This window comes from Salmo salar, chromosome 23, assembly GCF_965601325.2.
Source record: "Salmo salar chromosome 23, fSalSal1, whole genome shotgun sequence".
In the NCBI taxonomy this organism is placed as follows: domain Eukaryota; kingdom Metazoa; phylum Chordata; class Actinopteri; order Salmoniformes; family Salmonidae; genus Salmo; species Salmo salar.
The window spans coordinates 3501778-3513904 of record NC_138313.1 but is presented as its reverse complement, the minus strand read 5'-3'; the positions used below and the strand labels follow the sequence as shown (position 1 = coordinate 3513904).

The following is a 12127-nucleotide window of genomic DNA, read 5'->3' as shown; positions in this document are numbered from 1 at the left end:
ACAAGTAATTTTTCCAAAGATTGTTTAGACAGATTATTTCACTTATATATTCACTGTATCACAATTCCAGTGGCTCAGAAGTTTACATACACTAAATTGACTGTGCCTTTAAACAGCTTAGACAATTCAAGAAAAGTATGTCATGGCTTTAGAAGCTTCTGATATGCTAATTGACATCATTTGAGTCAATTGGAGGTGTACCTGTGGATGTATTTCAAGGCCTACCTTCAAACTCAGTGCCTCTTTGCTTGACATCATGGGAAAATCTAATGAAATTAGCCAAGACCTCAGAAAAAAAATTGTAGACCTCTACAAGTCTGGTTCATCCTTGGGAGCAATTTCCAAATTCCTGAAGGTACCACGTTCATCTGTACAAACAATAGTATGCAAGTATAAACACCATGGGACCACGTAGCCGTCATACCGCTCAGGAAGGAGACGCGTTCTCTCTCCCAGAGATGAACGTACTTTGGTGCGAAAAGTCCAAATCAATCCCAGAACAGCAGCAAAGGACCTTGTGAAGATGCTGGAGGAAACAGGCACAAAATTATCTATATCCACAGTAAAATGAGTCCTATAACGACATAACCTGAAAGGCCGCTCAGCAAGGAAGAAGCCACTGCTCCAAAACCGCCATAAAAAAGCCGGACTACGGTTTGCAACTGCACATGGGGACAAAGATTGTACTTTTTGGAGAAATGTCCTCTGGTCTGATGAAACAAAAATAGAACTGTTTGGCCATAATGACCATCGTTATGTTTGGAGGAAAAAGGGGGAGGCTTACAAGCCGAAGAACACCATCCCAACCGTGAAGCACAGGGGTGGCAGCATCATGTTGTGGGGGTGCTTTGCTGCAGGAGGGACTGGTGCACTTCACAAAATAGATGGCATCATGAAGTAGGAAAATGATGTGGATATATTGAAGCAACATCTCAAAACATCAGTCAGGAAGTTAAAGCTTGGTCGCAAATGGGTCTTCCAAATGGTCAATGACCCCAAGCACACTTCCAAAGTTGTGGCAAAATGGCTTAAGGACAACAAAGTCAAGGTATTGGAGTTGCCATCACAAAGCCCTGACCTCAATCCTATAGAACATTTATGGGCAGAACTGAAAAAGTTTGTGTGAGCATGGAGGCCTACAAACCTGACTCAGTTACAACAGCTCTATCAGGAGGAATGGACCAAAATTCACCCAACTTATTTTGGGACACTTGTGGAATGCTACCCGAAACGTTTGACCCAAGTTAAACAATTTAAAGGCAATGCTACCAAATACTAATTGAGTGTATGTAAACTTCTGACCCACTGGGAATTTGATGAAATAAATAAAAGTTGAAATAAATAATTCTCTCTACTATTATTCTGACATTTCACATTCTTAAAATACAGTGGTGATCCTAACTGACCTAAGACAGGGATTTTTTACTAGGATTAAATGTCAGGAATTGTGAAACTGAATTGAAATGTATTTGGTTAAGGTGTATTTAAACTTCCGACTTCAACTGTATATATTCCTATTGTTATGAAGCTGTTGCACCTGCAGCGTGTATATTTACCTTTAAGGTGCGTGTGATCTTGTTTTATTGCTCTCATACGTTTCTCTTGGTGTCAGCTAGTTGGGTATTCTCAATATTATCTCACTATAAGGATGTTGTGATATGTAAGTTTGGAGTTGTGCAATTCTATTGCATTACTAGCTGTTAATAAAATATGTATTTCTGTCGGCCGAACTGACGGAGGCAAGAAGGCGGATGCACGGGTCTATTGAAAACAGCGTACGCCACGGAGGAGACGAGAACAGAGAGGAGGGTGCAGAAGCTACACAAAATACTTTCCCTTTAAACAGGGGACACGGCGGCGGGGGATAGATAGAGAGGGGAGAGGGAAGAGATTTTAAAAAAATAAATAAAAGGAAGAAAGACAGCGAGGGTGGGAGGGAGAGAGAAATAGAAAAAAAGAAAGATGTCATCCTCTCGTTTGAAAAGCCGAGGCGAAGCTTGGATTGCGGCCGATCAGGGACTCTCTAGCTAGGGACACGATTTTACGCAACACCGAGGCTTTGGAATCCACCACCGCTTTGGCCTCTCGGAGCTATCGAAATAAATGACTCTTCCTCCACGCATTTACAAACAACTGCGGACTTATTATTACTTTTTATATATTTTTCCTTATTTTCAATAGCCACATTTATGCAGCGATTTGAGAATATACTTTTTCCTTGGGCTATAATATAAATATACAATGTAAATTGCATTGTAAATGCATAATTAAAAAGCATGCATCAACCATTTTGTCGCATTTTAGTCATGTTGCATCCTTTCGTCCCAAACCATATAACAACATTTTAGTCTAACATCATTACTGTAAATAATATTGTCATATAACTGACAGCCTTTCTAAATTGATCATTCATCTTCAATAATAATTTCAGCTATTGAATGCACCGCGATTTAAACTTTCACACATAAATATTCACCTTTGATATTTGAAACTGCAGAGAGGAACTAGGTAGGCTATTACAGCAGGTGGAGTGATTCATCAGTTGGCCCCAGCCTATGGTTGGTTGGCCCCGAGTCTCAGGGGGATACATATTTCTAGTTTTGACACCTGGAATAAAAGTATCTGACATCATCGTGCTTCAAAATGGATTCTTCTTGGAGTAATTTTCTGTTTCAGGTAAGTTTGTGTGTGTGTCAGAGAAAGAAACATACAAATTCTGTTTAGTGTCTCACTCATCAGAGTGCTATGGCTGCAGAAGTGAATGCACTTGGGATCCTGGGATCATACACATGCTTATGTTTGTGATGTCATATAAGTCTTAAACTGACAGCTTGTTAACTGTGCCCCTTACAGATTTGTTGTAGTACTGCTGATGAGGGCAAGAGTAAGAGCTTGTGTGTGTGGTGACTGGGTTCAAAGGTGGTATGATCCCCCATTGATGTTTCAGGTAGCCTAGTGGTTAGAGCATTGAGCTAGTAACCGAAAGGTTGCTGGATCGAATCCCCGAGCCGACAAGGTAAAAATCTGTTGTTCTGCCCCTGAGCAAGGCAGTTAACCCACTGTTCCCTGGGCGTGGAAGATGTGGATGTTGATTCAGAGGGGTTAGGTTAAATGCAGAAGACACATTTCAGTTTTTTGCATTCAGTTGTACAACTGACTAGGTATCCCACTTTCAAGTCCTCAGCAGCTAATTATTGCTCTCATTTCCCCAGACTCCTCTCTCACAGACCCAGTCTGAGACAGCCCTCCAATCAGAGCTGCTTCCGGACATGACTGGCTCTGCCCAGAGCCCCCCTACAGAGCACATAGCCCCTCCCCCATCCACAGTGGACACAGCCGCCCTGAATGAAGAGCCTTTACCTGGTGAGAATGCATGTTTTGTGTCCCAAAAGGCACCCTATTCCTTATATAGTACACTACAAAAGTAGTGCACTGTGTATGGAATAGGGTGGGGGGTGCCATTTGAGACAGCCAGGATCAGGTACAATTTACTCAATTAATCAATTCTACACAGTCTATAATAATATTAGAATAATAATATATGCCACTTATGAGACACTTTTAACCAAAGCGACATACATACATTTTTGTATGCGTGGTCCCAGCGGAAATCGAATCCTGGCATTGCAAGCTACATGCTCTACTGACTGAGCCACAGAGGACCACAATGTTTATTCAATATTATTCCAATTCAATAAACACATATGGAATCCCCAATAAACAACTAGATAGGAGGGGGGTGGAGGGGCAGAGAGAGGTTTTCTTGTTGTCAAGAGTCACAGCTGCTGCAGACTCAGCGGATGCACCTTGACCTTTACATATAAAAAGCTGAAAACACACACACAATCCGATATCTCTTCAGCCCCACCCTGAACCATGGGATTTCTTACCTGAGGAAACAATGTCCTTTTCACACTCCCTGTGTCTGTTGCATATGTTTGTGACAGACAGAGAGGGGTGGAGAAAGAGAGAGAGAGAAGGACTAAAGAGAGAGGTTGTGAGAGATAAAAAGATAAAGAAATGTAATTTAAAAAAAATTATGACTGGATTGTCTACATCTGTGATGGTGAGAGCAGTGCAACAGTGCTAGATTATAGTTTCTGCCCAGCACGCACATAATGTTCTGAGAACCATATATTTTTTGTCCTGTGGTTATTTTGCATGTAACCTTCCTACAGCTTTCTGGGAATAGTGCAGGATAGTTGCTTGGCTTTGGAACATTCTCAGCACGTTTAAGGAACTTGACAATTTTCTTGGTATTTCATTACTTTAACCAGGGGCACAACTTTGGTTTTAGAAGTGGGGGGGCATAACCTGGCGGGGGGTCTGGGGGTCCTCTCCCATATTTTTCGGGGGCATCTAAGGCTAATTTCCTGCATTTTTACACAATCCAATATGACCCATTCATTATTGGTTTTGGGTGTGTTATGCCAAGGCCAGAGTGACAACCCACTGGACGGTCGACCCCCAGGGCCAGGACTGAGCCGTCCAGCAGCTAAAAATTACCTAAATAGGTATCTCCCCTGACGTGGGCATGTTTTCAATACAGTCTCATTTTGTCATACTGTATTCCATGTACGGCATGCAGACCTTATGAAAGTTGCCCAGTATACCATTAATATTGGAATAAATCTAGTAATACATAACTTGACATTTCTGCCATGCATTGTGACATCGTGGATAACCAACCTTCCAGTGAATAGCAACGTGCAGGTGTTTGTACACATGCATATGAACACACTCTCATTCAAATGCTCACATGGACACACACACATGTAAATAGATGATTTAATAAATAGTGCCATACATGCACTCCAACATATTCAGTTGGCTTTGCTGTTGTGATTTTGTTGTCCTTGATTTCTTTAGTTTTTTGCATAGTTATTTTCTGTTTTCCTTTGTCTTTCTCTTTTGTTCATTTTGTTGGTTGTAGATGCATGGGGGGGTGTCTTGGGGGTGGGGAGTGTTGTTATTATTATTATTATTATAATTTTTTGTTGGGGGACTGTTGGGGGGGTCTCGGATGGTTGAGGGGCAGCTCTTGGGGAACTGGGGGGGGGGGGGGATCTTGGAGGGCTGGTGGCCTGGCGGTTGGGAGCTTTGGCCGGTTTCTGATGGATAACTGGTTCGGGTTCCCATTTTTGACCTTGTGGGAGATCTGTCGACGTGCCCTTGAGCAGGGTGTTGACCCTGGTTGCTTCTGTGTGTCGCTCTGGATGGGAGTCTGTTAGATGACTAATGTGATGTAGTTGTTGAGCGGCTTCACTGCATGTTTTAAATATTCAATAAAGAAAAATTGTCATATTTTTATTAATGGCAATGCATTTCTTAAATGCTTAGTTACAGTTTCATTTGATAACAGTCTCCAGTATCAACATTTACAAGCAAACAAAAACAGAGAAAGGAGAATCTGTAGACATGCTGAGATAAAATACCATACTCTGCCAGAATTCAGCCAGCCTTCACAAGACCATAACATATGCAAATATGTCCCATTTTGTTTTTTACACATCCAGCAGAGGAAGGACATTTCTGAGTGCATGTTATTCAGTTACACTGGCATCTAGTATGTTCTATGGATGGTCTTAAACTGCAATAATTGATGTCTAAGATTATATGAACATGACTGGGCATTCAAACATATCTGTATCCATTCATCATCATCAATATCTTCTACCAGGTCTTCCTCACATTTTTGTTTTACATGGTTTGTGTAATCAGGAAAAGCCTCTATCAACCCTTGTTACAGTTTGACAAACCTCCAAAGTTGATTTCCAGACTGCCTTAAAATAGTTTCAATCTTTGAAGTATCTGGCTTGTCCAGTGTTTGCTGCACAGAGGGAATAAAGTGTCGTATCTGCTAAAATTCACCTCAGCTGTGTCACAGACTGGTCTTCCCTGGCTGCCTGACCCTGCTGAGACCGGTCACCATCCTAAGATGAGGCATGACAACGAATTACCTTGGTGTACATTTATACATTGATTCTATTCTTGGATAATATAATGGTTCAATAATTGAAATGACCATTATTCCCAGATCCCAGACTGTAACCTTAATCTTAAAATGCTGTCCTGTAGCTACTGTAGGTCTACCCATCAACTCAAGATGGAACTTTGTATCATTCACTGATGTTGTTAATATACTGCAAAATTCACCTGAGCTCTGTAGACTGGTCTTTCCTGGCGGTCTGACCCTACTGGGACAGCTATCACCATCTGATCCTGCTAAGACATGATGATCATAGTGTTGTGTACTGACGGTGCACCATGACAGTGAAGCCTGTAGAGCTGTTTATTACTGTCATTTTTAAAAGTAGGGAATTAGCTAGGGAAACTGACAAATCAATAACATTACATTACTATACTGACTCTAATAAAAACTCACATTATACAACAACAAAAAACATCAGCATTATCAGTCTTCAATCATTTGGCCGCTGGTTTCATAGTTTGATTCAGGTCTAATGTGAATGAGGCAAAAATAATACCTGTTTTTGGCCAGCTCGCTCTCTGATGGTACATCAACTGGCGAAAGCTAGCTAAGTTCATTTACTTCTGTTGAAATGGGACAAAAAGGCTCCAAAACATTTCATATCAAATTTTATTTGTCACTTGCGCCGAATACAACAGGTGTAGACCTTACAGTGAAATGCTTACTTACAAGCCCTTAACCAACAATGCAGATTTAAGTAAAATACCTAAAAAAAGAAATAAAAGTAACAAATAATTAAAGAGCAGCAGTAAAATAACAATAGAGAGGCTATATACAGGGGGTACCGGTACATCGTTAATGTGCGGGGGCACCGCGTTAGTCGAGGTAATTGAGGTAATATGTACATGTAGGTAGAGTTATTAATGTGACTATGCATAGATAATAACTGAGAGTAGTAGCAGCATAAAAGAGAGGGGGGGGGGGGGGCAATGCAAATAGTCTGGGTAGCCATTAGATGTTCAGGAGTCTTATGGCTTGGGGGGTAGAAGCGGTTTAGAACCCTCTTGGACCTAGCCTCTTGGACCTAGAGGAGCCCAATAGCTTACTTATTCAGTATGTGGGGCCCATGTAGGAATCCAACCCACAAACTCTACCCGTAGTTCCCTTTCAGGAGTTACCTTCTCTCACACTTCTGTTTTCCCTCTTTCCCTTTCACTTCTCTCTTTCTCTCTCTCTTTCCCCTCTCTCCTTTAGAGAAGGCCGTCTCCAAGCCTGGCCGGCCGACACACATCTGCAACACATGTAACAAGCAGTTTAAAAACAACTACAACCTCCGGCGCCATCAGTCGGTGCACACTGGCATCAAAATGAAGGACAGAGCAGCCAGAGAGAGGGAGGACGAGAGCAAGGGAAGAGGAGGACGGCAAACAATCCCTCTCTCCCTCCTCCACCTTTCTCTGCCCTCTCATCCTCCTCCCGCAGAATCCCTCCCCCAACCCTCCCCACTTGGAAACCAGGAGGGCCAACCTGTTGCGGTGTCCATCGCCCCAGCTACCATCACCATGGCTGCACCCCAGGTGCTCCAAGCTTCAGTTGTGGTTGCCGGGACAATGGTACAGGTTGGTTGGAGCCTGTTTTGTCATAATTGTTGAAGAATAATTTGTTGCTCCCTTTGCCTTTCTCTCTTTCCTCGTCTGCTTTATTGTGCAATGTAACCAGAGTAGCTACACTGACCCCACAGCCAACACTAGCCAACTGTCCCTTTCTTCTCATCAAACCTAGAACCAGAACCTGGGGCCTCAACCCAACCCCAACCCTAGCCCCAACCAGGTGAGGAAGAACCATGCATGTGAGGCCTGTGGGAAGGCCTTCCGAGACGTGTACCACCTGAACCGCCACCGGCTTTCACACTCGGACGAAAAGCCCTACCACTGCCCCATCTGCCAGCAGCGCTTCAAGAGGAAAGACCGCATGAGCTACCATGTACGCTCACACCAAGGAGGGGTGGAGAAACCTTACGTCTGCCCCCACTGCGCCAAGGGATTCTCACGGTGAGAAGGGGGATGACTGGGGGGGGGTTCAATTGTGAGACAAGTATACACACATGCACATACAGTACCAGTCAAAAGTTTGGACACACCTACTCATTCCAGGGTTTTTCTTTATTTTTACTATTTTCTACATTGTAGAATAATAGTGAAGACATCAAAACTATGAAATAACACATATGGAATCATGTAGTAAGTAAAAAAGTGTTAAACAAATCAAAATATATTTTATATTTGAGATTCTTCAAAGTAGCACCCCTTGCATTGTTGACAGCTTTGCACACTTGGCATTCTCTCAACCAGCTTCATGAGGTAGTCACCTGGAATTCATCTCAATTAACAAGTGTGCCTTGTTAAAAGTTAATTTGTGGAATTTCTTTCCTCACTAATGTGTATGAGCCTGTCAATTGTTTTGTTACAAGGTAGGGGTGTATAACAGAACATGGCCCTATTTGGTAACAGACCAAGTCCATATTATGGCAAGAAATGACAATCCATTATTACTTTGACTGACCTTCATGTCTTAATCTGGAAAATTTCAAGAACTTTGAAAGTTTCTTCAAGTGCAGTCGCAAAAAACATCAAGTGCTATGATGAAACTGGCTCTCATGAAGACCGCCACAGGAAAGGAAGACCCGGAGTTACCTTTGCTGCAGAGGATAGGTTCATTAAAGTTACCAGCCTCGGAAATTGCAGCCCAAATAAATGCTTCACAGAGGTCAAGTAACAGACACATCTCAACATAAACTGTTCAGAGGAGACTGCGTGAATCAGGCTTTCGTGGTCAAATTGCTGCAAAGAAACCACTACTAAAGGACACCAATAAGAAGAAGAGACTTGCTTGGGCCAAGAATCATGAGCAATGGACATTAGACCAGTGGAAATCTGTCCTTTGATCTAATGAGTCCAAATTTGAGATTTAAGGTTCCGACCACGTGTCTTTGTGAGACGCAGAGTAGGTGAACAGGTGATCTCCGCAATGTGTGGTTCCCACCGTGAAGCATGGCGGTGTGATGGTGTGGGGATGCTTTGCTGGTGACACTGTCTGTGATTTATTTGAATTCAAGGCAGACTTAACCAGCATGGCTACCACAGCATTCTGCAGTGATACGTCATCCCATCTGGTTTGTGCTTAGTGGCACTATCATTTGTTTTTCAACAGGACAATGACCCAACACACCTTCAGGCTGTGTAAGGGTTATTTGACTAAGAAGGAGAGTGATGGAGTGCTGCATCAGATGACCTGGCCTCCACAATCACACAACCTCAATGGTTTGGGATGAGTTGGACCGCAGAGTCAAGGAAAAGCAGCCAACAAATGCTCAGCATATGTGGGAACTTCTTCAAGACTGTTGGAAAGGCATTCCAGGTGAAGCTGGTTGAGAGAATGCCAAGAGTGTACAAAGCTGTCATCAAGGCAAAGGGTGGCTATTTTGAAGAATCTAAAATCTAAAATATACATAGATTTGTTGAACACTTTTTTTGGTTACTACATGATTCCATATGTGTTCATAGTTTGATGTCTTCACTATTATTCTACAATGTAGAAAACTGTAAAAATAAAGAAAAACCCTTGAATTAGTAGGTGTGTCCAAACTTTTGACTGGTACTGTATATGTACATGCAGATTTTTGTGAAACTAGTCTGGAGTTCTAATAGAATTCAGTTCTAACTGACGTCTGTAGTGCATGGGTAGCACTATCGACGAGAAATTACGATAAGACACACGTGGGGTCTTAATCCCTTCTCCTGTCTGTTCCAGACCTGACCACCTCAACAGTCACGTCAGACAGGTGCACTCCACTGAGAGACCCTTCAAATGCCCGGTAATCCTCTTTTTTATAACTCACTTTAACTCTTTCACTCTCTCTTTTTCTACTCTCTGCATGTATATTTGACCCCCACGATGAATCTCTCTCGGTCCATTTGTCTGTTAGTTAGTAAGTCACACGCGATATCTCAGATGGGTCTTGCCATAAAGATCAGTAATTTACAAAATTACACTGAATGGCCAGATGGTGGCGCTATAACCAGCGATTCAAATGCTAACTTTGAAAGGTCACGCCCCTCAACCCGTTTGACCTAAAGTCATGAAATTCGGTACATAGGTCCCTCCTCACAAGGAAGACATTTTACTCAGGGACCCATAAGGTCCGCCATGATGGATTTTACACTATTTTGGATTTTGTGAAAAACGTAACTCCTGGCACCGAATGACCTATCTGCGCGAAACTGCATAATTCGGGGGGACGACATTTTAACTCTTGCCTTGTTCTTTCTCCCTATTTTCAACCTTGTTTCCTGTCGTATGTCCCTTGCTTCTCTGTATGCACTGTATGAATTATTTTATAGGCAATTTAATGACATTGACCTGCCTAGCTTCTAAAATATAATGGCAAAGAAACATTTCCAAATGTCCAAGATACACCAATGGTTTTGTGTGTGTCTGTGTGCGGGCGGGCGCGCGCGCTACACAGACCTGCACGTCTGCCTTCGCCACGAGGGACCGTCTCCGTGCCCACCTGATTCGCCATGAGGAGAAGGTGCCGTGTCACATCTGTGGCAAGCTCCTCTCTGCCGCCTACATCACCGATCACATGAGGGTCCACAACCAATCACAGCACCATGCCTGCCACCTGTGCAACCGCAGTGAGTGGACTTCCATGTTATTTTTTAAATGTGTGAAAGGAGAGGAAAATACCTGTGTAACGGAGGTGGTTACACAGTTATCCCTCTCTCATTACTCATGTCCTTATCTTTTGTTCGTCATCTTTTGTTCCACACCTTTTCTTATTTCTCAATGCTCTCTCTCCCGCTCTCTTCCTCCCTCTCGTCTCCCTCCAGGCTTCACCACCCTCACCTACCTGCGTGTCCACGCTCAGAAACACCATGGCCAGGAGTGGAAGGAGAGCGGCGGGACACGGGGCATGTTCGGCGGGGCCGGTGCCGGCGGGGTGCTGCTGTGCCAACTGTGTGGGGTGCAGTGCAAGACACCCACCCAGCTCCAGGGCCACATGGGCACCCACACCGTCACCCAGGTCCAGGGCGCCCCCAGCCCCAGCAGTAGCCTCGCGGGGACCGGTACCATGGCTGTGGCCGTGTCTCTGTCAGGCAGCTCAACCGTGGGCCTGCTGGTCACTGACTGCTCCAGCATCGCCCCCCAGCCTCTCAGCTAGCAGCCAGGCCTATTGGAGGGAGGGGGAAGGGGGAGAGAGGATGGAGGTAGAGGGGTTTCGTGGAGACTGCAGTCAGGACAAGTGAGAGAGGACTGGATGTGGCTCCGGGATGAAGTTTCCCCTAAGTACAGATGTAGGATCAGCTTCCCCTCCCCCAATCCTAACCTTAACCATTAGTGGGGAAACTGAAAAACTGACCCAGGATCAGCATATAGGGGCATTTACCCTCCAGTGGATGTCTATGTATGTTATGAAGGCCAAAGTATGCGGCAAACCAGGTCCCCTTTGTATTTGATCCTATTTAAAATGTTGCTGTTGTTTACGCAACAGTCACTTTCTCAACTGCCATTGGTGGACACGAGAGAGGGGAGGAAAGGAGAGACCATGGAATCCCTGTTTTTTTTTTCAATTAAATCCTACTGAACGAAATATAAAGTTTTCCGGTGCAATATGCCACTTTTCCATTCACACAGAACACAAACTCCCATAACAATGTTTGGGATTTTAGAAATACATCGCCATTTATTTTCCTTGGAAATATTGATTATACAGTATATGATCACCCAGACGCAGTATGAGCTGTGGTCCTACATTGGCTTTTAGCTTTTTCAAATGAACTGTCTCCAAGAAAGGACTGTTGCCTTTTCATCAGAAATATGTCATCACCATGTAACTTTACCCTATGACTGATAGACAGGTGGCATCAAAATGGGTATTTATTTGTATATTTGGCCACTGAATGCTCGTCTTTCTTTGCTTTCTATGATCTTGTTATTATTCTGGATGCTCTGATTTTTTTATTCTCTCAAAGTTGCATTGGTCTGAAAAGTATTTGTACTTTTGTGACACGTTTTTGTGAGACTGTATTCTTGACTGTTCATCTGTTGGTGTAGAATCTCCTCTGTTAACGTCACTGTATTAAAGCGGTAGTATGTATAACCTATATGCACTTTATCTGTGAACATGTACAG

The 12127-nt window shown here is 43.3% G+C and overlaps 1 protein-coding gene across 1 annotated transcript; it reads left to right on the top strand.

Annotated features, from left to right (window-relative positions):
• Positions 1-1606: 1606 nt before the first annotated feature.
• LOC106583945 (myc-associated zinc finger protein) lies at positions 1607-12099 on the top strand. The gene is made up of 7 exons (XM_014168647.3): positions 1607-2676; positions 3213-3363; positions 7187-7551; positions 7715-7983; positions 9743-9806; positions 10458-10629; positions 10825-12099. Exons 1-7 carry the CDS (start codon positions 2644-2646, stop codon positions 11154-11156), a joined length of 1386 nt encoding a protein of 461 aa, XP_014024122.1. The 5' UTR covers positions 1607-2643; the 3' UTR covers positions 11157-12099.
• The last annotated feature ends 28 nt before the right edge of the window (positions 12100-12127 follow it).

Excerpts from the sequence above, each read along its gene's own strand:
- LOC106583945 (XM_014168647.3), top strand. The coding sequence starts at position 2,644 with ATGGATTCTTCTTGGAGTAATTTTCTGTTTCAG. Across the intron at positions 3,364-7,186 it reads GAATGAAGAGCCTTTACCTG|AGAAGGCCGTCTCCAAGCCT; the intron begins GTGAGAATGCAT and ends TCTCTCCTTTAG. Across the intron at positions 10,630-10,824 it reads CTGCCACCTGTGCAACCGCA|GCTTCACCACCCTCACCTAC; the intron begins GTGAGTGGACTT and ends GTCTCCCTCCAG.